Below are 22,534 nucleotides of genomic sequence, written 5' to 3'. Positions count from 1 at the left end.
CCTGGAAGAAAGCCGACATCTGCAGAGTGGGATGCCGACACCTGACCTAGGAGGAACCAGATCTGCTCTAATGCCTCTGGCAGAGGCTGAAATGATGGTGCTGCATCCAGCCGGGAGCACTGGGCGACGCCAGCTGAGCACGGAGGCTTCCCATGCCCCGCGCAGATCTCACGCACTCTCTGGGAAAGAGGAGCTGAACTTGAAAACAAGCAAACGGAGAAAGCCGAGCAGCTGTCTCGGTGATGTCTGCCAAGGGTGAGCTCAGACAGGCGCAGGGCGATACCACCAGCGCTCTGTTTGCAGCGCTGGGGGGTTCTGCAAGGCAGCCCTGCAGCCTGCTGTCCGTCAGAGGGCAAGCATCCTGAGCTACAAAGCTTCACGGCTGGAAATGAGCCTCTGTGTATTACTGAACGGGACGTGAGCGCCAAGGTACGAAGCCAAGGAGCGTGAAGATCTTGATTTATCAACACTTGCCTGCACCATCTGCTGATGGACTCGGTTTTTGTCCGCTGGAGACGAGGAGAGCACAGCCCCGAGGGCTCGCTTGCTGCTCTGCTGCGCTTGCCAAGAGGGAAGCCGAAGCTGATGGCGCGCTTGCAGAGGGGAAACATCTGGCCACCGGCGCCCGGAGCCAGCATCAGCAATTCATTTCACGCAGCCAGGTGGCAATTACTCTGGGCAGCACGGTATGTGCCTATCAGCCTGGACCGTGCTTGCATTACTGAGCCAAAGCAAAGAATTTCATAACGCATTCCCAAGCTCTGGCTCAGAAAGATCCCAAATGCGAGGCTGAAAATGTTTTTTTGCCACTGCAACTCCTTCGACGGAACAGGAGGGAAGAGAAACATGCTCCTAAGTCACCCTTCAGCAAAATGGTTTGAGCGCAACAGCGAAGGAAGAGCTGAAATCCCCACACAGACCTGGCATAACCTCAGTAAGGAGAAGGCTGCGGGAAGGAAGAATTCCCTCCTCTCGTTGTAAAATGCAATCCCAAATTGGGTGAAGCAGGACTCGGCCCTAAGCTTTAGCTGCTTGCAGGTGAGTTCATCACAGAGCTGAGAAGTAAAAGGCTTGTAAATAATGAATTAATGCTTCAAGTGCAAATGTGGGTTACTTTGAAGACACATTTCTCAAATCCATGACGCCAGCCTATCGGCAGCAGAACCTACCTCTGCTGAACAGAAGGCTGATTCAGACACCTTCAGGAACACGGGCCCTTATTTTAAGAGAATACAAAATGTTTTGTTTTAAATCCAATTCCCTTATTAGTGTAATTTATGCTCTCTGAGGCCATCTCCTGGGCTAAGAACAGAAAGCGTAGATTTAGACAGTCATGGAAATTTTCTATATAAAAAACAAAACAAAACAGAACAAAACAGGCAAGCGTTTCCTAAGAGCCCTTCTGGAAGGATGATGGGTTGTTTGTTTTTTTTTTTCCAAATGTCATGATTACAGGCAAACAAGAGGGACCAAATGTACAAGAAACCCAGGGCTGAAAAAAGCCTGGCAGACATCTGAAGGTGCTGGGCGTGCAGGCATCATCTCCTGTGTGATCCATGCCCCGCCAAGCCCCCGACCTCCCCACACCTCCCGCGAAGCTGAGCTTACTTTGATGGTGCTCAGATCCATGGGATGTTTAATGATATCGCAATAGTCGTGCAGTCCCAGTGCTTCTACATCCACAGGCTTGTAGAAGGGCCAGGCGTAGGCAGCGTGCTTCTTGGCAAACATCTCTTTGATGATGCCGCTGCAGTATTTTAACTGCTCGGACACTTTGCTACTCTTCTCTACCATGTGCTGCTGGGAATCTGGGACGTCCTTCTTCGGGGGCTTCACCGGTCGGCTGCTTTCCCTCCGCGGCCCCAGCTTGGTGGACTTGGGTTCAGCAGGCAGCGATGAGGATTCATGAATTGGGTCAATGGTCGTCGGTGTTGTGGTGTCTGCTTTCCTCTTCACTCCTTTTTTCGTCTACAAGCAAGAAAGAAATCAGGATTACCAAGGGCCGTACGTTGTCTTCAACTGAGTTGTGCTCCTCGTAGCACGACCCAGGCTCAAGCTGCCGCACAGAGGCAGTGCTACGGGGTGGAAGTTGGAAGGCTTTCCCTAAATACTTGAGATACTGTCTGTCTGCACCGAGCTCTGCAGAACACCACGCGGATTAGCTCTGTAGTACCAAGAAAGGTCAAGAGCGTGAGTCACTTCAGTAAGCTGAGATTTTGTCCTGAGTCACGTAGGGCTTAAATAAGGAAGGTTTCAAGAGGATGAATTCCACGCGAGGCTGGGTGGAATTTGTGCTGGCTAACTTGTGTCTAAAAGGGGTCCCCCCACAAGCTCCTTTTCTACTCAACAGAGAGGAGGAAGCCTTTTCCAAACAGGAATCTTTTGACCAAATTGTGGTCGTTTGCCTTCAAATTAAACTCCAGCAGTGGAGACATGGCACAGACACCGGCGCTGCAGCTCTTCCTACCCAGCTGAGGCACCAAACCACCCCGATCCCGAGTCCCAACCGTAGGAACCACTCACCTTCACGGGCTGAGCGGGTGTGGGGATGACGGGAGGGTGAGGCTGGATGGGCTGGGGGGCCGGGGCCGGCGGAGCGGGGGCCTGGGGGGCCGGTGGAGGCGGCGCAGGAGGCTGAGGAGGCACCATCGTCATTACTGGCATCTGGACGATAAGGTCGGGGGTGACAGAAGGGAAGGAATGAGTCGTCTGCGCGGACTGGAGGTTCTGCTGCGGAGCCTGCGTCTGCGCCGGGGACGCCGCCTGGGTCGCATTCTGTACCGTCGATGATCCTGGCTTGGATGTCACTGCCAAAAGAAAAGAAAAAGCGTTGCTTCTCGCTTCCAACTTAATCACTTTAACGGGAAAACAATGTTTCACAAGGAGCGCTCGCCACTTAAAGCAGTATTGCTCGTTAGATAATTAATACTTTGCAGATCCTGTTCTTGAGCAACCAGTCAGGGACAAACAATCATCACGTTTTCCTTAATGAGAAGTATTTGTACAGCTTGCTAGGTGAAATGGTGAAGAAACTCAGGACCTAACTGTACCAAAACCACTTCAGCAAAGGACCAAGGACCAGGCCAAAGGCGTTCTCCTCTCTTCCCCTTCTCCTTACACAAGATTTTGGGGAGGCAGGGTATGGAGCTGAGCGTTATCATCTTCCCCTGCCTACCCTTTTGTCCTAGGCAATGGTTCTTGACTCTAATTTTGGAGCCAAACCATGCTCTGTTATCGAGAGCAGGAGTCTCTTACTGGTTGGTGGCTCAACTCCTCCAAACCCCTTCCATCCTAGGGAAATCTCTCCTGATGGCTAGGAAGCAAACTCATCGCTAGATCACATCAAACACAGAGCAACCACAGAGGTTCAGACACCAGACAGGAAAGCAGGAAACGTCAGCGCTGGCCCTGGCACCGGGGAAGACCGGAGCTGCTGCCTCTTTGCAGGGCAAAGCTCCCAGTAAGTTTCCAAACTCTTCAGTGGAAGGCGTTGAGAAACGCCCTCCGAGCAGCAATGCTTGGCTGGGACGCAGCGCGAGATGGAGGCATCAGCAAAGCCAGATCCAGCCCCAAGTCCCCAGTCCCGCAGGAGGTTTGGTAGCAGCGGCTCATTATTACAGGAGCACCTCCTGCCAGGTATCAAACGGCCCTCTGAGAGGCCTTGAAGTCGTATGCCCAAGGGAAAGCCAGGCTCTTGAGCTGTACCCATCCAGAAGGACTGGGTTTTGGCTGCTCTTTCACCGGGGAGAATCTCCCATGAGGGATACGTCAGCGGGTGCTCACCGTATCGTGCCTTTTGGACCACCCAGCTGACCTTCCAGGGCTGTCCCCAAAATGCTTTTGTTAAGAAAAGAGCTGCAGCCAGACCTGCTCCCGGGAGCTGCAGCGGCTGCGATCCCACCGGAGAAATGTGGCGTGGTAACGGGCGAGATGCTGAGCTTACATCCGCAAAAAAGAAACCGTAGCCTGCTGGCAGCACAAACCTGGGAGCTTTCAGCTCCTAGCAGAGCCATGACCACGCTCCTGTGCTTTGCCAGGACCAGGAACGAGCTTTGGGAAGTGACAGCGCGTCCTCCAGCGCATGTGCTACTCACAGATATGATTGAGGGCAGCTGGGCAGCGGTATGTCCAGGTAGAGCGGACACGATCCGCCTCCTGCCTCGCAGAAGTTCCTAACGCAAACGGGTTATTTCACAAAAACCCTGGTAGGCATCATTTTTCCATCATGTTTTGAACCCACCAGTCCCCGAGCTGAAGCAGAGCTCGTACAACAAGAGGCGAAGGCTCTGATGTGAGCTGAGCTCACAGAGCACACGTCCTCAGCGAGTGGCATCGCTTCTCCTTGCCCATGTGGTCAGAACGCGATAACAGGGTAGAGAGAAATGGGGGAGAGTGCCAAAAAAAAAAAAAAAAAGCAATAAAAAATCTCAAATGCAAACGATTGTGTTCGGGTCACACGTCTCGTGCAGGAAAAAATCCATCAGTCAGCTTCCAAATCTGCTCCCTGTGGCCAAGGAGCTGCTAGCAGTGAAGGCGTGTTAGTGGAAAGCAGAGGAAAACTGCAAAGGGAAGGAAAAACGCATAAAGCCCCGATGATTAAAGCAGTTCCAGATGTTAGAATTTGTGACTTTTTTTTTTCTTTCGGTGTTTTCGGCAAAAAAGACACCTAAGGTAAGTCCCTTCGGTATGAAAAGACGACAACCAACAAGCAGAAAAGGCTGAAGGGACTTAGGAAGTACTGCTGCTGATGGCACAGCAGCTCCAACAGCAACCCCTGAGGTCAGACTTTGGCTTCTACACTCCCTGGTGCCCTCTGAGGGCTGCCCATGGAGCTCCCTGGGCCGCCAATGCTGCTTTTCACTCAAAACCTCAGAAAACGGCCCGTTTGATCGCAGCACCATCAGTCTGACAGCGAGGCTGAGGAAGGATCGGGACTGCCACGAAGGTTCACAGCACAAAGCAGTCCAGAAAGGTTAAGGGATGCTCACACAAGCTAACGGACAGTAAATAAATGGGAGCAAAGCAGCTGAGCAGCTTTTTGGTGCCACTGCAAGCTCTCCAATGGCGTTCTCCTGCGCGTGACACTTTGATAAAGCAATCGCCTCGGTATGGCACAGCGGTTTTGGTCAGAGAAATGAGGATGGCACAAGGTCGACATGAGACATGTTAACTCAAGAGCTGGATCTCCAAACCCAAGTGAACATGCTTTCGGATGGGGGTGCCGCTGAGATCGGTCATGGCCGGGATGCTTTCAGCCCCGTTATGAATGATCTGGCGCCTTGGCAGGCCGAGGCACGCGGCGCGGCCCCGCTGGATGGACGTCTCGCTCTGCGTCGGGAAGAGACTATGGGGTCATGGTGGGTAATCGGTTGAAGCTGAGCTCTTGGGGTGATGTTATGGCCAAAAATGAACTAATGAAATCCCTGAGGTGTAAACAGGGGAATCGGAAGGCTATTTTACCTCTGCTTTTGGCACAGTATTCTAGTAGCAGTCACATCTATGTCCAGTTATGGTGTCCACAGTTATTTATGTGAAAAACTGGAGAGGGTTCATAGAAGAGCTGTAAAGGAGGACTAAAAGATTGGAAACATTCCTTATAGCAAGAGAAGCCGGTTATTACGGAGAACACAGATTTGAAAACACGGGAGCCTTCAATAGAACAAAGTTACTTAAAGAGGAGACAGCGGTTCAGGGTTTAGAGCAGAGACATATTACGAAAAATATGTAACGTGGCAACTAGCTAGCAAACTCCTCAAAAGCGCCACTAGAGATTTTTTTTTCCACTCTATTTTAGATGTTCTTCTACAAGACAGACTTCTAAGCGAGGCGGTGTTGGTGCTACTCTTTCACACTACGTAGCAGGCAGAGGACTGGACTGGATGAGAACAATGGGACCTTTTGGTCCCATAATTTACTAATCCAGGAAAAAAAGCTTCAAAAAACAAACAAAAAAATATATCATTAAGTCTTAAGATGTACACAGACAAAACCACAGAATGTAATTTTATCAATTTGTAACTTTTAAATGGCTTTCAAGATGCTGCAGAGTTCAGTTTTGTGCAGGGCCTCAAGCGTTTGGGCTGGAATTTCACCCTGGCCGAAGTTCAGCTACAGGTTGGAAAATGGGAGTAGCCCCCAAAAAAGGGCTCAGCTGGGATTTTAGGGGAGCAGAGGCAGGTCTGCACAAAGTGAACTCCACTTCAGGGACTAGCGCATGTGGCAACGCATCCTTTCAAAGGACGCCGAGTTATTTTAGTGCCAACACACACAGTGTGTCCACAATCACCGCAAAATTAAGGAACAAACTACGAAAACTGCAACTCAAAGGAGTCTGCGTGTGTGCAAGGAGAACGTCAGTGCGTCAGGATGCTTGCAACTGGTTTCCGCTGCTGCCCACGTGAGGATTCCCATCGCTGCAAAGCCTTCGTTTCCCAGTCATCATTCTTTAGCTGCAGCTTCTCAACCTCAATTCTCAGTTCTGCAGTCACCGATTCTTGTTGGGCAGAACGCGGCTTTGTTTTACAACACTGAGTACATCCGGAGGTACAGGGAAAGCAGTGTAAAACTCAGAGATCTGATAGGGCAGCGTGCGTGCTGCTCCTTTACTTTAACAGCTGTCATTTACCCTAGAGGCACTGAGAGTGGTATTTCGTAATCCCCCTCAGCTTCCTGCCCGTACAACTGAAATATTTTGACTCTGGTTCTCAGCTTTTCACCTTGCTGGGCAGGCGGGGAACAACGACCTTTCACTGCTCCCAGCCACGCGGGTGCCTCAGCAGTGCTCTGATCACTGCCAAAACTGTCCCCAGCACTCCTCTGCCCCCCAAAAAGGAAAGAAGCCACAGGCCAGGGAGTCTCAAGACACCGCAGAGCCCTTCCTTTTCACCAACAAGAGTCTCACGCACACATGAGAGAGCCTTGGGTGGCCACGCTCCTTCCCCCCCAGCTCGAGATCCCTCTCGAGGCCCCTACTCCACAGAGCAAGGCACCCTGTGAGCACCGATGACCGCAGCCAGCCCGTGGAGCCCTGGTGGGCTTTCACCCCTCAATTAAACATCCCAATTTAAGCAGGATGAGCCAGGTCCGTATGTGGGGACTTAAGGTCATGACACACGGTGTGGAAGTGAGCATGGCTTAATGGCAAACGCGATGCAACGGCAGGGCGAGCAGCGTACCTGCTTCCTTCCGCGCGCGTCCTCTTCCTTTTGTCTGGGCTATAACGATTTCAGTTTCCTCCTGGGTCATTTCGGAGATTTTCTGCAGGAAAAGCTTTTCTAGAGCTTCTGCCATTAAGACTATGTCATCTCCTGGCTGGATGAATAACAGATACAATAAATTAGGCAAGGCACATATCTACAAAGAGAGGACTGCTAGAATCTAAACAAATCAACGTTGCTTTGAAGATTTTGCTCATGCTTTTCTCCATTTAACATTAATCGTAACCGCAAATTAAAGAAAAGAGAAAGAGAAACATTTCAGAACAACTTTTGTGAGACAAAGGAGAGATGTGAAACTCAGGCTGGATGCTGTAATCCTTACCATTTCCCAGCTGAGTAATTCCCGGAGCCTTACTTTAGAGCATCTCTACCTTTCTTTGCGCCATTTCTGTTGGGATACTGCCCCGAGTCTCAACATACAGAAGAGTCCTTGCCCTAAAGCATTTTAGAGCAGGGGATGGGCAGGGAGCTAACACAGAGCACAACCAGATACACTTTGGAGTGAGCTGACCTCACCTGCCTGTAGCACCGACTGCTTTCTGAACAGAGGGAGGAGGGCCAACGGAGGGGAAGAGTGGGAGAAACAAGCACTGGATCTTGGTCTGAAGTCTTTTTGCCTTGTTTTGCCGACAGTGAGAAAAAGAGGCAGCGAGGGAAGGGCATGCGACAAGAGAACAAGAGCCTGGATTGATGAGAAGATGATGAATGAACAAGAAAAGACAGCCCCAGCCCCGTGGATCAGCACAAGGACAGTTAAAACTGCACTTGCTGATGGGACAGACTGGCCAGGGGAGGCCAACGGAGAACTGGGAAGACTGGGGTTATCAGGGGAAAAGCAAGGGGAAAGCAGGGAAAACGTGGAAGTGTGTGGCAGCAAAGAATAAGGAAGTGTGTGAGAATAATTTGAAGCCTCCAAGAGCCCCACTCAAGTTGCATCGTGCTGGCTCAAAGCGGAAAAGGCAAAGGCCAAGGGCATGATTTTGAAGGACCATAACAAGACCGAAAAAAACCATTAAACCCAAAGAAAGTCAAACATGCCCAGTCATGTAAGGGTCAGAAGTTGTTATGTGGTTAAAGAGAGTGTGGGTGGTGTGCAAACCTGGAGAAGTGGCCTGTAGTAGTCATTACGGACAGAGGAGCACAGAAAGAAGTGACTTTGGGTAATCAAGGATGGAGGAAAGGAACCACGGGAGCTGCTGCCATTAGCACTTCGTTAGCACTTCTGCTAACGACGGTGCACTGGGAGCAAAGTAGGACAAGGTCTTGTGCAACGTTTCTGAGGGGAGGAGGAGAAAAAGGTCAAAACATGCAGGGGTGAAGCAACACGGAGAGGCTGAGGGCCAGAGATGAGACCTGGGAGAAACAGAAGAGCAGGAACCGAAAGGGAACTGAGCCGCTCAGGCAAGCCGTGGGAAGGATGGAGGCAGGCAGGGAACGCTGGAGGAAAGCCTGGCGCTCTGACCACACCTCCCTGCCTTTTGTTTTGAAGCCAGCAGTAAACTTGTGGTTTGTGTTTGCTGTTCTCGTGTTACTCAGCACGGTAACGAGCTGCCTCTCCTGTGCTCAGTGCAGCTGACATCTGCCCGTTTCAGTCTTGGAGAATCTGATGATTCCCCATCTTCCTGGAGTACCAAAACCACTTGGTCTCTGATAACACCACCACCATTTGTGGCAAACACCCTGCTCGAGATGCTCCTTCCTGCACCCCAGACATCTGCACAAGTGTTTACAAAGCTGTTTCTTGGTCTGGAAGGAAATCTTCTACAGTGCATTGCGAGGCCAGAGCCAGGCACAGCAAAACCCAACACACTGCTCTGAATATCGATGTTTTTTTGTTCTCCACCATCACACTTCAGGGTTTCACACCACCCAGATGGCTTTCTAACAAAGCTACAGAAAATAAGGAGGACAGACAGACCTACAAGGCTGCTTCCAAGTATTTGTCTGATCACACTTGTGGCTCTGCTCAAGTCATATCCCAAGAAAAAGTATTTCTTTTTCCTTTTTTAAAAGCGATTTGTAAAACAAACTACATCTGACCTGTTTGTCTCCACTGATTCTTTTGTGAGGGAATGCTGCTAAGCCAGCTCTGTCCCTGCCTTGCTTCTCTGCACAAGACAGATGTGCCTGAACTACCACCAGCTTAATCCCCTTTGTTTTTCTAAAGAAACCGATCTCGGTGTTCCCTTTAAGGACCATTAGAAATACAAATGCAAGCATTTCTGAGCTGGTACAATGAGAACGGAGGATTCCCACAGAAAATACATTTTCAGAAACTTCTCGTACCTTATTGTAGATGTAGCAATTTGTAAACATCGTGTTGAAGTCCTGGATACATTCTTGAGCGTTCCAGTAGTAGTTATTCTCCAAGCGTTTCTTTATTGTTCCCATATCCATAGGAGTTTTAATAATCTTATAATAATCCTGCAAAGGGCAAAGAGGCACGAGTCAGCGTGGCACCCAAAAACATCACCACCACGGACATCTCGACCAGCATGGAGCCCACCTGGATTAGATTCTCCAAACCCAGCTCCCTCCTCCCCATCCCTCCTCAATTTTTATTTTTTTTTAGCCCCCACCAGCTAATTTCCAGCTGTGATTTATAATTAAACATTAGGCAAAACCCCACAAAACACTTTTTAGCCTGTATCCCAGTCTGCTGTGGGTAGGAAAAGGTAAAACAGGCTATCAGTGGTTTTGCTGTGCTGGAGCAAGGTGTTTGTAACTCAGCACAGCAGCCTCACTGGCGAGTAATTTACCCTTCAGCAGACAGAGGCACAAAAAAGCACAGAAAGTGAGTTTCTGGGCTGTAACAGAGCCAAGCAGATTCCCAAAACCTGAAACAAATGACCCTTCGCAACAGGTCACACGCCTGATGCAGTAACAGACAGAGGAGCGGGGAAATCAGATTTACTTCGAGCCTGTTAAGTGCATCCAGATAATACACGGGAAGGTGTTTCTATTTTAGGCATCGTGTTTTAGAAAAAGGGGCTGAAAGTCTGTTGCTATAGAACCAGCGATCTGTCAATGCAGCCGTGAGATTGTTCCCACTGCACAGAAATTAAATCACCTGATGCTCAGGCAATGGATTATATATTTATTACATCTTCAAGGTAAAACAGATGAGAAGTGGGCGTTATTGTAGCAGGTTACAAAAAAAAAAGAGGCACGTCATACAAAGGAGAGCTTCTGGAGAGGAACAAATCTCTTCTGGTGGGAACCAACAGGATCCAGACACGCAGCAGATATGATGTCGTGATTTACTACAGGAAGCTGGCTCAAAATTGTGCTTTTTGCTGGCTCCTTGGGTTCTGCTCTCCAAATCCTCCTGCCCAGGAGGGACAGGGACCAAACTGCACAAGGCACACATGGTGGGGGCTTCGGGACCAGCAAGGCAGAACCCGAGCTGAGGGATTTATTGCTTAACCATCTTTTGTCCCTAACCAGGAAGGGGCTGCTCCTGATTGTAAAAGCCAGACCAGGAGCTGAACCACCCAAAGTCTGGCCCCTCGGGGCTTTTTTCTTAAAAGATTTTGGAGGGAGGGCGGACGCGCGCGGTTCCGCTCCTCCCACCGTTACGCGAGGGGAAACTCGGGCTGCTCGCTCAACCTCTACTCACAGGGAGGTTCAGCTTGACAGCGTCCACGGGCTGCTGGAAAGGCCACGCAAACTGGTGCTTCCATAGCGTCTTGAGCACCACCTTGAGCAGGTACTGCAGCTGGTTGGTCTGGCGCTTGGGCTTGTTGGGGTTGGAGGTCTCTGGCGGAGGGGGGTTGACGCCGACGGTGCTGCCTTGCTGGGGTTGCGCCTGCGCCTGCGTCGTAGACATTTGGGTGGCTTCCAGTCCATCCCCCATCATCGGCAGGTTTCTCAGTCTCGTCCCGGGGCCGCTCTCCGCAGACATGCTATTGATCCCATTGCATTCCTCACCAGACACCCTGCAAAAACAACGGCACCGCACACGGGTCACTTCCCAGCTGGCTTTTACGGCGAGGCGCTGCTTAAAAACAAACCCGGGGCACTTTCAGAGGCTGGCTCAGGCACCACGGGTGCCTGGGGATGCTGGCACGGTGTCCAAGGGCACCCAGCAAACACTGTCAGGATTCTAGATTCTGGGGTACTAATGGGCATTCTGACGTGTATCCTTGTTTCTGCTCAGTGAGGGCTCCGGAGCGGCCGTGGCCTCACTGAATTTTCTCAATTACAAGGCTAAAACGAGCACAACCCCCACCAGCACTCTGCAGGTGTCCCAGAACATGGAGTTTCAGCCCCAGCCAAAAAAAAAACAGTTTTTTTTTTGAAAGGTTTGGTTCGTCTGCACAAGCAGAGAAGTTAAGGCAGCACCAGCGAGCCCTTCGTTACAGCACCCTGGCTGGAGGAGCACAGCACGTTGAGTTTTACCCCATTTCAGCTCACCAGAGCGCTGCAGCTCCTCCCAGCTCCACCACCACGCCCGCTCCCCCCAAATTTGCTGCTCAATTTGTTCTTTTAAGCGAGCGTTAAACTTCCCCGGCATGCTTCAGCTGAATTATAGAGCAGGCAGACCCACTTGTGCGGGGCATGCATGTTATCTGCTCGAAGTAGGGAATTCTAACGTCGTCCTGAAGACCAGAAAGTTGATAAAAATTGGTAAAAAGACATTTCTGCTGACTCTAAGGCATCCCTCCAGGGACAACACTTCCCGTGCACATAGCCAGAAGTGACAGTAACGTCACACTGGGCCAACATAGCACACTTTAAGCCATCAGAGAAGACAAAAACACATTTTGTGCAAGACTTGAGTTAAATGAGAGCTTTGTTCACCGGTTTCGAGTGACACCTGGGGAAGCTGAGGAAGGAATCGCCAGTAACAACGTGGACCCATCTTGGGGGAGACTCCCTCTGGGTTGGATGTGAGGGTGGTGGGGAAGGAGTGAGGCACTGTCCCTATCACCCAGCGGCCAAGCCAAAGGAATTCCTCTTTACTCACTGCAGGGGCTACGTTACCTTGTAGGATACATTGCCATATAACTTTGCCCCAGAAAATGATGCAGAGTCAGAAGTTGCTTGGCTTGTCCATCTATCTTCCGTGGCTTCAGGCACAAATGCCTTTAGATACGGTATCTGATGAAACAAACAAAGCAATTAATCTGAGGCATCAAACAAAGCAATTAATCTGAGGCATCAACGGAAGGCATCAGAAACGAAGGCTACCTCCAGAGAACTGTATTTTTCTTTACACAAATCGCCCGTTTTTGGCTCTCAGCAGAGCAAAGGAGCCCGCAGACACCTGGATGTTCAATCACTGCGAACATTTAGACACCTACACGCGGACAAGGAACGGGCACTGCTCTTTGAGGCTTCCCCGGGCACCCTCCACCTTTTTGGAAAGCTCCCTCCTCAAATTCATCACCCCAAGACCTACAATCAGGTGTCTTCCTTTTGTTCCCTATTACACCAGCTCTCCAAGAGCCAACTGTAAGAGGAAGCCAAGGTTTATTTTTATTTAAAGACGAGGGAAAACACATCCTAACTGGTTTAATTTCTTCCTGTTGCACTTTTTAAACACATTAGCTGGAAATGCACTACTTTCCACCCTTCCTTCGCCCTCTCTCACCACTAAGGGATGCTTTGAGTCTCTCCTCTTGCATTATTACCCAAATACCACAGAATCACCCGTGCTGCTGCGTGTGGTCAGGTCCTGCTTCCACCTCTCCCTAAAACAACACAGGGATTGGGACAGGGAACGTTCTTGGACCCAGAACACCGATGCTGGAGAGCTGACTGCAGCCCCGTCCCCGCAGTTAGCTGCGAAGAGCAGCAGGATGGAGGGTGTGAACCCCAACTTTACCATCCAGTGAGGTGAAACCTGTATTACCGATTATAAATTCGGGCTGTGGGTGCTAATATAAGTTATACAGAGGATGAACTCCCCGAGGGATCACCACCACAACGTTTTGTGAGCAGGACGCCTTGCTAAGAGGCAGAGCACCTTACTCCACGCTGTGCCTTCTCGGTGATTTATGGCATTGTGAAAACCTGGAGCAATGCTTGCCATGTTCCTGCCACCAGAGCACCCCACAAGCTTACACGTGGCGGTAAATAAAGGGGGGATGAGATGAGGAGAAGCACGCAGCAGGAAAAGTGGCCCTGAGCGCTGGGTGGCTTTCCGGGAAGGGTTGTTTCAGGCCAGTGGGCAAGAAGATCGCAGGCAGCTTCTCCTCCCCTTGCTCTGTGCTTATCAGCTCATCGTGCATTCCAGCCTGATTTCCCCGAAGGGAGGCAGATTGCATTTCATCTCCGCCACACAGCAAGATGCTATCGAGCGCAGGGCGGCTCGAATTTGGGTAGTGCGCGCTCCCCCAAGCCACGTGGTTGAGTTTGTTGAGCTCTGGCTGCAAAAAAAAACGATTTTCTGTCCTCTTCTGGCAGCCCTGGGAGCCAGGACAGGGCTGTAATGCGGCGCGGGAGCCGGCAGAGGGTAGTGCCAGGCTGCGCCGAGGCAGGGATCCAGCTCCCAGGGAAGGGTTTTCTTCATCACCCACCGCCGAGGGAAGCAGGATGGAAATTGTTCCAGAGAATTTAGGCGCTGGGAAGGAAGAGGAAGGTGGAGAGAGACCCTGCACGAGGACAAAGCTGTCAGGGAGAAGCAGAGGAAGGAAGAAATGCTTGAGGAGGTGACTGGGGAACTGAAAGGCTGGCAAAAGCTCGGCCAGGGAAGGGCTGTGAAGGGCTAGGGTGGCAGAAAAACACCCTAAAAACACCCCAAGTGGTGTAGGGCAGCTGCTCCAAGAGGGCAGCAGAGGCAAGGAAGACGCTGCTGCTCCTTATCCACACATTGCTGCTCCTTAGCCATGCGCTGCTCGAGGTGGGAAGGGCGATGGCTCCGACCAAAGCAGGAGGAGGGTGATGAACAGAGGGGGCAGGCCCAGGAGCAGGACGAAATCCCAAAGGGATTGCTCCCGTTATGGCAGTGACCAACCCCAAAAACACTCTGAGACCCACACACAGGGCAGCAGGGGGCAAAGCAGAGCCAGCAGGCTGCACTCCAGCATGTTTCCCCTCCCTCCTCTCCGCCTAAACAAATAGGCCATAAATTAAGCTTCTACAAAAGCCCCAAAGAAACGAGCCTTGTAAAGCAGCAGAGCGACCTTGTAGGTTTTTTACAGGGGTTCCTTTGAGGCCATTAGCCCCCCCCGGGGGGGGTGCTAGCGAAGCAGAAAGTGGGTTTTATTTTGAGCAGTGCCTTCAGGAAGAAGGTGGAGAAGCAAAACTCAGGCTGAGGATGACCGCCTGGTCACAGCAGCCACCCCAACACAGCCCTGGCTGGCAGCTCAGTGCCTGCCCCAACGAGCCCAGTGGGTCAGGGCCAGTTTTCTATCACCAGCCCCAAGGTTTGGGGCTGTTGGCAGAGCACCCAAGCTCTGATTTGGGGAAAATGTACTGTGAGCACTGCTTTCAGATGATGTGTGAGGTTTAAGATGCCCCCAACTCAGCAGCAGGAGGAAGGCAGCGTGGTCTCGTGGAGCATCCCACTGCACCATGCACACGAGGACGAGCTGGAGCAGATGTGGCACAGAGCAGCGACCGAATTGGAGCCGTAGCTCAAAGGGGAAGGCGCAGCAGCAGGAGCCCGTGCTCCCTGCTCCGGTTTCAGGCCGTCTCCTGCAGGCTTTGTTCTCCTCGTCCCTGGCTGGAAGCGCACATGACGGCGGCGTGACTCACCCCAAAGCGCTGATTCACTGCCGGCACCCGCGCACGAAGCAGGGCAGCAGACCCCAGAGCCAAGTCCACGTCCCTCCACCGCCCTGCCTTATCGCTCCCAAGCCATACCCAAGTTGTTTTAAAGCAAAAAAGACCCAGGTTTCAGCCAGGGGGGGACACAGAGGAAGGGAATTGCTGGAGCTAAGCCAGCATTTAAAACTTCTGACTCACGCCCAGCCCAAGCCCCAGCCTTCAGGACAGCTTTGCTGCAGGCACGTACATGCCCCGGGGTGGTGGTGCAGGAAAAGCACAGACAGAAAATAAACGAGAGGAGCAAATGTGCAGAGCGGTGCACGAGTGAAGGGAACAGCAAACCGAGATCCAGAGCTAAAGCACACAGTTTTGGCTGTACAACGAAGCCCAGCCCAGGATATGTTACATACAAACGCCCTGCAAAAGAAGGCTGGGCTGCAAAATCCAGCAGCTGAAAGGAACAATGGGAATAACGATCGAATTTGTGGTGGCTAGCACTCCCTTTAGTTCTGGCCCTGCTGAGCCAGGAGGAGGGGATCAACACATGTAATGAGCACCTTAAATACACGAGAGGAAAGGCAGAGAGCCCAGCTTTAACAGCACAGGGCAAGCTGGATATTTCCTAACTTCCCAATTCTTCGCTTTACAGCCTCCTCGAGGCTGTTTTCAGCCTGTTGCGTTTGACATCCCTGCATATGCTCTTTGAACGCTGCCGTGCGAGTGCAGCCACTTCCCCCCTTTGGGACACGGATGCTCAGCTGCTGCTGCTGTTATTAAAAACCAGGCTCCTGGTGCCCAGCACATGGTGTTCCCTGCCGAAACCATCTTCCAACGAATCAACGCTGCGAGTTCCGGCTGAAAAGCCCTCAGATGCGCTCCCCCGGCTCCCACGCTGATAAATGTTATTTTTGTTCCCCCTATGTGCAAGCTCACCAAAAAGGGGGAAGGAAGGATGGATGGGAGAGCACTTGTTCCTCAAGGACCTGCTGGGCTACCAGCTTAAAAGCATGTGCAAAGCATCTGCAGAGGGATTTCTCCCTCCCCTCCTCCTGCTCTGTCTCAAAGACACGACCAGAGCTGGGGTTGAGGCTCCTGCACCACAATTCAGTGGCGAAGTTCCCCGGGTGGACAGCAACAAAGGAGGGAGCTGGGCACACTGCAGAGACCTCGTAAAATGCTGATGGAGATGGATGGGGTCTGTGTCTCCCATACAGCTACCAGGCTGTTCCACCCCAGGGCTGTGCAGTGCCCCAGGAGATGCTGATCAGCCCCGTTAGGAGAAGCAGAGCACCCCGAACTCAGCCACGACGCCCCCACGGGGGTAACGGGGCATCGGCCGCACCATGGAGCTGAGGCTGAAGAAATAAAAGCAATAAAAGCCCAGCTTGGGAAAGCAGGGAGCTTCTCCAGGTGGGAATGCAGGGGTTGGAAAAGAAGTTGGTTTCTATGCTCTCACCGAAATCACTTGACTCTGCAGGACTCGACAGGGAAAAGGGAGCAGGGCACTGGCTAGCAAGTGCTGTAAACTGAACTACAATAGCAAGCTGGAAGAGGGTAGAAGACCAGAAGTTATGTCTCTTTGGGAAAAGCAGCAGCTTTGAGACAAGCCTCTAGCCCCATCAGACAATTCACAACAAAGGAAGAACACCTGAAGTGAGCTCCAAGGCTTCTTTTTGAGCCACTGATCTCTATTAAGACCCCAAACTTCCTACACAGGGAAAAATCAAGATCAAACCGTGGTCAGTTTACTAAAGGTGGTTCTTTTTATTAAGCAGAAGGAAAGGAGAAGCAGTTCTGCTCCTCTCACCTCCGCTTGTGCCTTCCAGCAAGTGTTTTTCCCAAAATACAGCACCGGTTACGTGCCCGAGGCAATGCCCCAGCCCACGAGTGCTGATCGTGCCCTGGAGCCCTGCAGGATGACAGAAATAACTCACACAGGGCCAGCTGTGAGCACCACAACGCCCAAACCCTGGTTTCAGTTTGGAAACTGGCTCCCAGCATCGTTCAGAGGGTGAAAGCCAGAAGAGGACCAAGTTTGACCTCACCCTGCAACACTTGCACTGAGACCGTAAGCAAGGGTTTAACACCATGACTCAGCCCTAAAGGCTGATCTGCAGTGAGCACGCAGGTACACGAGAGTTTTTTTGCCGTATTTTTTTTTAGGGTTTTGCTCTCTCTGAGCCCAGGAAGGGGATGCATGACTGATCTGACACTGAGAGACCCTTATAATGCAGCTGCTGGCAGCAGGGGGGAAGCTGTCACTGCTGCAGCTTCTTTCAACATTTTAGATGTCATTACCCAACTCCACTGATATCCCAGCTGGGATATTAGAGGAAATTTGTACTTCCCACAGCAGCTGGTGGAAGCAGCGTGTTCTCCATTAACCCAGTGTTTTGGGGTTTAGCCACCAGGACCCTACAACCATAACGCAGAGCACTCCTGAAGGCAGCTCTGAAAATATCCCTGAAACAAACGCCATGGGTTTTATAAATGCCAAGGGTTTTTCAAGCAGTCCAGAACTCCCCAACTCTCCTCAAGGCCACAGCGACACCCACCTCACGTACCAGCAAACTACATCAGACTGATTTATCCCCAGACTACTCAGGCAGAGCCAAATCCCCATGCTCCTGGTACAGGTGTGGAAAAACCTCCTCCTCTTGCTCCTGCCTTACCAGTGGCTTCAGAAACACCCACAGTGCCGTCAGAGCAGGCTGGGTTCTGCCATGGATTAACCAAATCCACAGGGCAGCCGTCCTCACCTGACATGAGCTCAGCCCAGCAGGCTGAGGAGCGAAGGTTTGGAGCCTGCAGGTCTCCCACCATCACCACGACCTTACTGCTGAGATCTCCAGATCCCTGCACTGACCCAATCCAGCAGCTCCCCCTGGCTCTCTTCTCACCTCCTCTGGTCTGCAGTGGTGCAGTTTCCAGAGCAGGAAGCACGTTCCGGGCAGCAAAGCACAATTTAAGTGAATTTAGTTGCATCTGAGCATTTGCAGCCCTTATCCTGGAGGAGCTCTGTGCAGCTCGGTTTCCACAGGATCCCAGCGATGCCCTGCAGAAACAGGAGGCTACGAGACCACAAAACCCTCACGCAACAGCTTGCGGTGGACATTGGCTGCCCTTCGTAACTCCAAACAGTTCCAATCCCACCTCGGTTATAAACGAGGGAGCAAAAAAAAAAAGAATACACTGAAAGTTAATTCAAATTCACAGCAGATCTGCCCCACTTTAATTACGCAATCTGTGTCAGTGGGGAAGCACAAATAGGATTACTTTTCCATCTGACCGATTTAGGCAGCTGGGGAGAGCGGCATTCATGCCACCGGGCAGACTGCATTGTCTGGAGCCGCTCCAGCGGTCATGCTGCAGGAGGCTGTTATTAGCAGCCCTAATCCTCGCTCGCTCGCCGACGTGGGCGCTGACCTCGGCAGCTACCTGGATGTGCACGGGTGTTATTTGAGTGTTTCCTGCTTAATTTCACAGCTTCTGGCTGCCTGAGATGCTGGCCGCTCGCGTTCGGTGTGAGCTTCGGGGTCGGGCGTTGAATTGCTCCGGTCGGTTCTGGGCCCTGAGTATGGCAGGTTTCACTGCTGGAAGATTTATTTCTTCTTGCATCCCAAGTGCTGGGGATTCCCCTTCTGTTCCAGGACAAACACGCAACAGGAACCAAAAAAAAAATCCTCCCTCCAGTCCGTTCCTCATCCCTGCTGTTTCTCTGCAAGCCTTTGCCTATGCTCAGCCTTCCAGAAGTGAGGTAACATCAAACTGGGGTCTGTGGGGGGTTCACACCCAGCATCACCTTAAATATCCTCAGCTTTTTGCACTACAGCTCCCACAGCTTAGCACTGAGGTCCCTGCCACGAAGAGCCTCCAGTTTGCTGGAAGAAAAGGGGAAAAAAAAAGAGGAAAAAGGAAAGCTTTTGCCACACCTGAGAGACCAGAGAGGAATTAGCTCTTACTGAGCTAAGTTACACCAACCCCACGTCCAGCAGCACGCATCCAGCCCAGCTTTTGTCACTTGTTTGGGTTTTTCACAGTGTAAGATCCACAGAAACCTCTTCAGGGTGGATGTTGGAGCAGGACACACGCATGGCAAGCTGGCTCACAAACACCAGTGCTTCAAAACCAACTGGAGGAGAGATGGGGCATTAGGAAATCGAGGCGACGGCTCACAGCTGAGACCTTCCTCGCCCGCATGGCCACCAGCATCCTCCTCAGCACAGCAGGCTCCACCCCGCTGCTGCTTTTCGCTTCCACCACCCCTGTGAGCCGAGAAGCGTTCCAAACAAGCAGGCTGCGTTTGGTACGGCCTCACAATTTTAAGGCAGTTTTTGGGCCACGCTGCAGAGAAGTCGCAGTGAATATTTTATCAGCTTTTTTCCTGGCTCGGCGTGGTTACATATTTGAGTTTACAACTCCAACAGATCCTCTTTGCACCCACGTTCAGTTACCAAGGCGATTCTCTGGACGGGATCCATTTGCTCCTGAAAATGAATGATCCCAGCAACCAAAAACATTTGTGAAAAGCAACTGCGTTCGCTTGTAAACCAGCACCAGGGGCTCAGGAGCAGAGCTGGACTTCACAAAGACCCAGCACGGCGAACCAAGACGCCCTCAGCACAGCCAAGTGACAGCTCCTCCCTCCTTCCACCAGGGAGCTGAGCCCACAGCTCAGGAGCAGCAGCTTTTGCCTGCTCCACTCATCCCTAATCACCAGTGCTGGCGTGTGAAGCACCCCCCAGACACGACTCAAGGGAGATATTCTTCCTACCCTCCAGGAAAAGGGCGAGTGAAGGAGATGTGATGCCCTCTGCGCCAGCCTAGCCTTTACAAGAGACGTTCCTTTCCTTTTCCTGGAAAGAGCGAGGGTTTCTTTTTCCTATTTTCCTTCTTGCTGCCCGCTAGCAAAAAAAAAAAAAAAAAAAAAAAAAAAGCAGCTCCAAGGTCAGAGCATTCGCAGAATGGCTGGCATGCGTATTTAAAACATGGACTTTCCCACAGGAGACTCGAGCAAGCCAATCGCTTGCCGTGCCCGGGCCGTGGCCGTAACCATACGCGACTGGCGGTAAATATTCCTCCCACTCCAACGGTGCCAAAGTATTCAGGTGTCAAAGCCAACCGGGAACTTTTAAAGCTGAAGTCACGAAACAACAATAGTTGGATACCTGGGGTAATTTTCCGTTTATTACCGAGCATTTTGATGGCAAACTACCAGAAACAAAGCAATTCTGGGACGGCGAGCTCTCGGAGAAGAGGCACCGCGGGGTGTTACGGCTGCGCCCCGTTTTCCTGCGCCAGGTGATGCAGCAACCCCAAGAGAAGGACCCCAAAACACCCAGAGGAGCAAGAAGCAGCCAGTGTGGGCTCGACAGCAGCCAGAGCTGCTCAGAGCCTTGGTGGAGAAGCATGCAAGGTGTACGGGTACGTGAGGGGCAGCTGGATACCTCCAGGGTGCGTCTGATGTTCTAAAATGCCAGAGAAATGGCCAGAGATGGATAATTTGGATTTACGGCACAGTTGGGGAGCTTCTTACCACCCTCACGCCCTCCTCACAGCTCTCTGCTGCTCCTATCCCTCCTGCGAGCCTTCTCTCCTGCCTGCCGTCAGTGAGGCAGACTGAAATCCCCCCATGTAATACAGCCACCAGGACGGAACCTGGCCCCACACCACTGCAGCTCCTGCTCTGAGCTCACCGCATCAGGCTTCTGGTCACCGTCACTGCCCCAGAAGAGACATTTCTGCCCCCAAGACACAGGAAATAAGCCAGACCTTGCCACCCCCCACTGATTTGCACAGTAGTGGAACTTGCTGCAACAGTTACCTGAAATCAGAGTCGACCCTTCGAGGTGTTCGGGGCTTCTTCACCAGCTGAACCCTCTGACCTTCATTTTTGAAGCTACTACCGAAAGAAAAATCTGTAAGGAAAAGAAACGGGTGTTACTTCAAGCACATCTGAAACATTAACTTCCTCTCATTTTGCAGTGTTTATCCTTTGGCTTTTGGTCTCCAGTTTTTGGTTTTTAAGGAAAAAAAAAAACAATCAGGTGAATTGGGTAAGCAGCGGTCCGTTTGCAACAGCACAGACATCAGGATCCCGAGGAAAGGCATCACGGCGCAGGCACAGACAGGGCAAGGAACCAACCCCACGGCCCCCAACCCGCAAGACAACAGCCCCTACTCGTGCTTTAGGGTCCCAACATGCCGAGAAATGGGATTGTGTTTGAGTTAACCAGCCCCACACACCTTTTCCTCAGCAACCCAACCAGCACAGGCTTCGGGGAAGCGTCGAGCTTTCCCAAACCAGAATGAGTAACTCAGAGATTGCTCAGCAAGGTCTTTACGGTCCAGAAAACCCTTTCTGGGTGTTGAAACCGCTTATCGGATGTGTGAGCAGCCAAAGCCTGGGCTAGCTGCTTGCAGGGAGCCTCCAGCTGCAGCACAGCCCCGACACAAGATGAGTAACGGCTCCTGTGTGCAACCACCACTTTTTCCACGGAGTTTGCCCAAAAAAGCCCCACAAACAAGACTACAAAGACTGCAATCGAGACCAGAACCCTTTAAACATCCCTGCCTCTCGTGAAATCCTCGGAGGGTGATGGGAGCAAAGCGTTGGCCCAGCACCGGCCCTCCAAGGAGCTTCCAGCAGCTCCTTGCCCCCACCAAACTTCAAGTGCCTGCCGAGGGGGCACCCCTACAAAAAAAATTAACATTTTGCCACAAAGACAAACTAAAACAAGGCGATTTAGAAGGCTGTTGTTATCTAGAGAGAACACGTCGAGCTGGAGGCCAAGGTGCAGTACTGAATCCCCCCTCCATCAGATAATCCTGCATGCAGAGGTTCCGTTTGCAGGCTGGCGATCCCGTTAACTTGAGGCAAAAACGTTTTAGCTGAGATTAACACAGACACACAAGATGTGAACAAGAGCAGGGTGTGATGGTTGTCAGAAAAATCAACACCAAAACAACCAAGAAAGGCTAAAATCAGGAAAAACGTTTACGGTATCAGCAAGGTATTCGTGCAGGAGTTGCATTATGAGGAGGTGTGCGTGAAAGCCGCAGTAATCACCGTACCAAGGTTTAGACCCATCCTCCAAAGCTACCCAGATCTGCTTTCCACCAGTAAAACTACACTTCAGGGCTCCCGCCCTTGCCTGACCTCAGCAGCGAGGGCAGACGTTTCTAGTTTGGCTTGTAAAAGCACAAGGTGTGAGTGGTGAACCTTTAACCACCTCCGCTGGGGACTGAAGAGCTTGGAAGAACAGTGAGAGGCATTTCCCTGCGACATCTGAGGCAAAATCATCATCTAGCAGGCCCACAGACGCGAGGCAGCAGCTCCTCCCTCTTGATTCCAGGGCAACACCGGCCCCAGACAAGCCACCCCGTTAGCAAAACGCCAGCAGGGAGCACCCAACCATCCTGGAAATCACAGCTTGTGGCGTGGACCCAACACCGGGAGCAACCCAGGCGTGAGGGTGGAGGAGCTACTGCCCCGCTCGCTGGGTCAGCGATGCCCTCGGTGCTCTCCTAGAAATTTAGAAATGTTGCTTCTAAGTTTCTTCAATTCCTAAGGAAAGCAGGTTTTTGCTACCACGCTTCCC

The 22,534-nt window shown here is 51.6% G+C and overlaps 1 protein-coding gene across 10 annotated transcripts in view; it reads right to left on the bottom strand.

The window, feature by feature from the left end:
* The window catches only part of BRD4 (bromodomain containing 4), a 61,736-nt gene that overhangs the window by 26,903 nt on the left and 12,299 nt on the right, over positions 1-22,534 (bottom strand). For 4 of the 10 annotated variants that reach the window (XM_084501779.1, XM_084501781.1, XM_084501782.1 and 1 more), the window contains exons 2-8: positions 20,758-20,851; positions 12,204-12,320; positions 10,837-11,155; positions 9,504-9,641; positions 7,176-7,311; positions 2,524-2,807; positions 1,609-1,968 (exon numbers count right to left, since the gene is read on the bottom strand). In XM_084501779.1, the coding sequence (XP_084357905.1) occupies positions 1,609-1,968; positions 2,524-2,807; positions 7,176-7,311; positions 9,504-9,641; positions 10,837-11,155; positions 12,204-12,223 (1,257 nt within the window). In that variant the 5' untranslated portion in view covers positions 12,224-12,320; positions 20,758-20,851. Of the gene's footprint in view, positions 1-1,608; positions 1,969-2,523; positions 2,808-7,175; positions 7,312-9,503; positions 9,642-10,836; positions 11,156-12,203; positions 12,321-17,833; positions 17,863-20,757; positions 20,852-22,007; positions 22,443-22,534 lie in introns of those variants that run through there. The other 6 variants (XM_084501785.1, XM_084501784.1, XM_084501776.1 and 3 more) reach the window with 5 other exon arrangements.

Source organism: Aythya ferina (assembly GCF_964211825.1).
Source record: "Aythya ferina genome assembly, chromosome: 33".
NCBI lineage: Eukaryota > Metazoa > Chordata > Aves > Anseriformes > Anatidae > Aythya > Aythya ferina.
This window is presented reverse-complemented; position numbering and strand designations above follow the sequence as displayed.